We start from the raw sequence: 1827 nt of genomic DNA, 5'->3' as shown, positions 1-1827 counted from the left end.
GGGGGGGGTCCCCGGTCAGCATCGTCCCCAAAATGCCCCCCCCCCGCAGTGAGGGGTCACCCGCAAAGTGGGGGGGTCCCCGCACTCACCCCGCTCCGCAGTGCCGGCACCGTCGCTCCGCGCCGCCGCGTCCTGCCGGGAAGAGAGGTTTTGGGTGGGCACAACGGGAGCCGGGCGCCCCCCACCCCAGGGTGGGGGACCCGTCCCCCACCCCCATTGCACCCCCAGTACCTCCTCGGTGCCCCCCATGGCACAAGCGCCCGCGATGTCCTGCTCCGTGATCAGCAGCGGCTCCAAGGCGGCACCGTGCGGCTTGTACACGGGCACGGGGTACCGGGGCGGCGGGGGGCATCCGCCGGCCGAGCCCCCCGGCGCCAGGCCCTGGAAGAGGGGGTTGGTGTAGAAGTGGCGCTCTTCCTCCTCCAGGTCTTCCTCGTCCTCCTCAGCGTCCTCCTCCCGGGAGGACGAGCCGCCGTCCTCCTCTTCGTCCTCATCCTCCTCTCCGGATTCGTGGTCCCGACGCTCGTGCGAGAGGTTCCCGTCCGTGGGCACGTCGTCGTGCGAGATGCTCCCATCCGTGGGCACAAACTCATGCAAGATGGTCCCATCCGTGGGCACGTAGTCGTGCGAGATGCTCCTTTCCGCAGATACGAACTCGTGCGAGACGCTCCCATCCGTGGGCACRTAGTCATGCGAGATGCTCCTTTCTGCAGGCACGTAGTCGTGTGAGATGCTCCTTTCTGCAAGCAGGTAGTCATGCGAGATGTTCCCTTCTATAGGCATGAACTCGCRCGAGATGCTCCCATCCGTGGGCACRTAGTCGTGCGAGATGCTCCTTTCTGCAGACACGAACTCGTGCGAGACGCTCCCTTCTGCGGGCACGTAGTCGTGCGAGATGCTCCCTTCTATAGGCACGAACTCGTGCGAGATGGTCCCATCCGTGGGCACGTAGTCGTGCGAGATGCTCCCATCTGTAGGCACAAACTCATGCAAGACGCTCCCTTCTGCAGGCACGTAGTCGTGCAAGAGGCTCCCATCCACGCGCAAGATGCTCTCATCCGTGGGCACATGCTTGTGCAAGGGGCTCCTATCCGCAGGCACGTACTCATGCGAGATGCTCCCATCCGTGGGCACGCGCTTGTGAGAGATGCTCCCATCCATGAGCACGTGTTTGTGTGAGATGCTCCCTTCTGCAGGCACGAACTCATGCGAGATGCTCCCATCTGTGGGCACGCGCTTGTGAGAGATGCTCCCATCCATGAGCACGTGTTTGTGTGAGATGCTCCCTTCTGCAGGCACGAACTCGTGCGAGATGCTCCCATCCATGGACACGCTTTCATGCGAGATGCTCCCACCTGCAGGCACATAGTCGTGCGAGATGCTCCCATCCGTGGGCACGTACTCATGCAAGATGCTCCCACCCGCAGGCACGTAGTCGTGCGAGAAGCTCCCATCTGGGGGCACGTGGCCTTGGTGCTCATGCAAGACGCTCCCATCTATGGGCACGTGGCCTCGGTGCTCGTGCGAGCCGCTCTCGTACGTGGCTCTGCCGCCTCGGTGCTCGTGCGGGAGGTTCCCGGCCATCGGCACGTGGCCGTGATGCTCGTGCGAGATGCCACCAGCCGCCGGCTGCCCCTCGATGGCTCCCTGCAGGTCCCACACGCACATCTGGGCTTGCACGAGGCTGGCCCAGAAGACGTCGGCGCCCCGAGCCGGTTCCTCGGCGCCCGGCTCCCGGCGCCCGGCGTCTCCGGCTCCATCCGAGAAGACGATGGCGTCCTGCGCCGCCAGGATGCCGGGCGGCGGGCGGCGGCTCCGCTCGGGGCC

At 65.6% G+C, this 1827-nt stretch overlaps 1 protein-coding gene across 1 annotated transcript in view; it reads right to left on the bottom strand.

Annotated features, from left to right (window-relative positions):
• The window catches only part of LOC112975341 (PH and SEC7 domain-containing protein 4-like), a 16521-nt gene extending 14703 nt beyond the window's left edge, over nt 1–1818 (bottom strand). Inside the window, exons 1-2 of the mRNA XM_026085268.1 lie at nt 232–1818; nt 48–132 (exon numbers count right to left, since the gene is read on the bottom strand). Of these exons, the coding sequence (XP_025941053.1) occupies nt 48–132; nt 232–1668 (1522 nt within the window). The 5' untranslated portion in view covers nt 1669–1818. The remainder of the gene's footprint in view (nt 1–47; nt 133–231) is intronic.
• Nucleotides 1819–1827: the final 9 nt, after the last annotated feature.

Source organism: Apteryx rowi, unplaced genomic scaffold, assembly GCF_003343035.1.
Source record: "Apteryx rowi isolate R43461 unplaced genomic scaffold, aptRow1 scaffold_662, whole genome shotgun sequence".
NCBI lineage: Eukaryota > Metazoa > Chordata > Aves > Apterygiformes > Apterygidae > Apteryx > Apteryx rowi.
The sequence above is the reverse complement of the archived record's forward strand: the minus strand, read 5'-3'. Positions and strand labels throughout refer to the sequence as shown.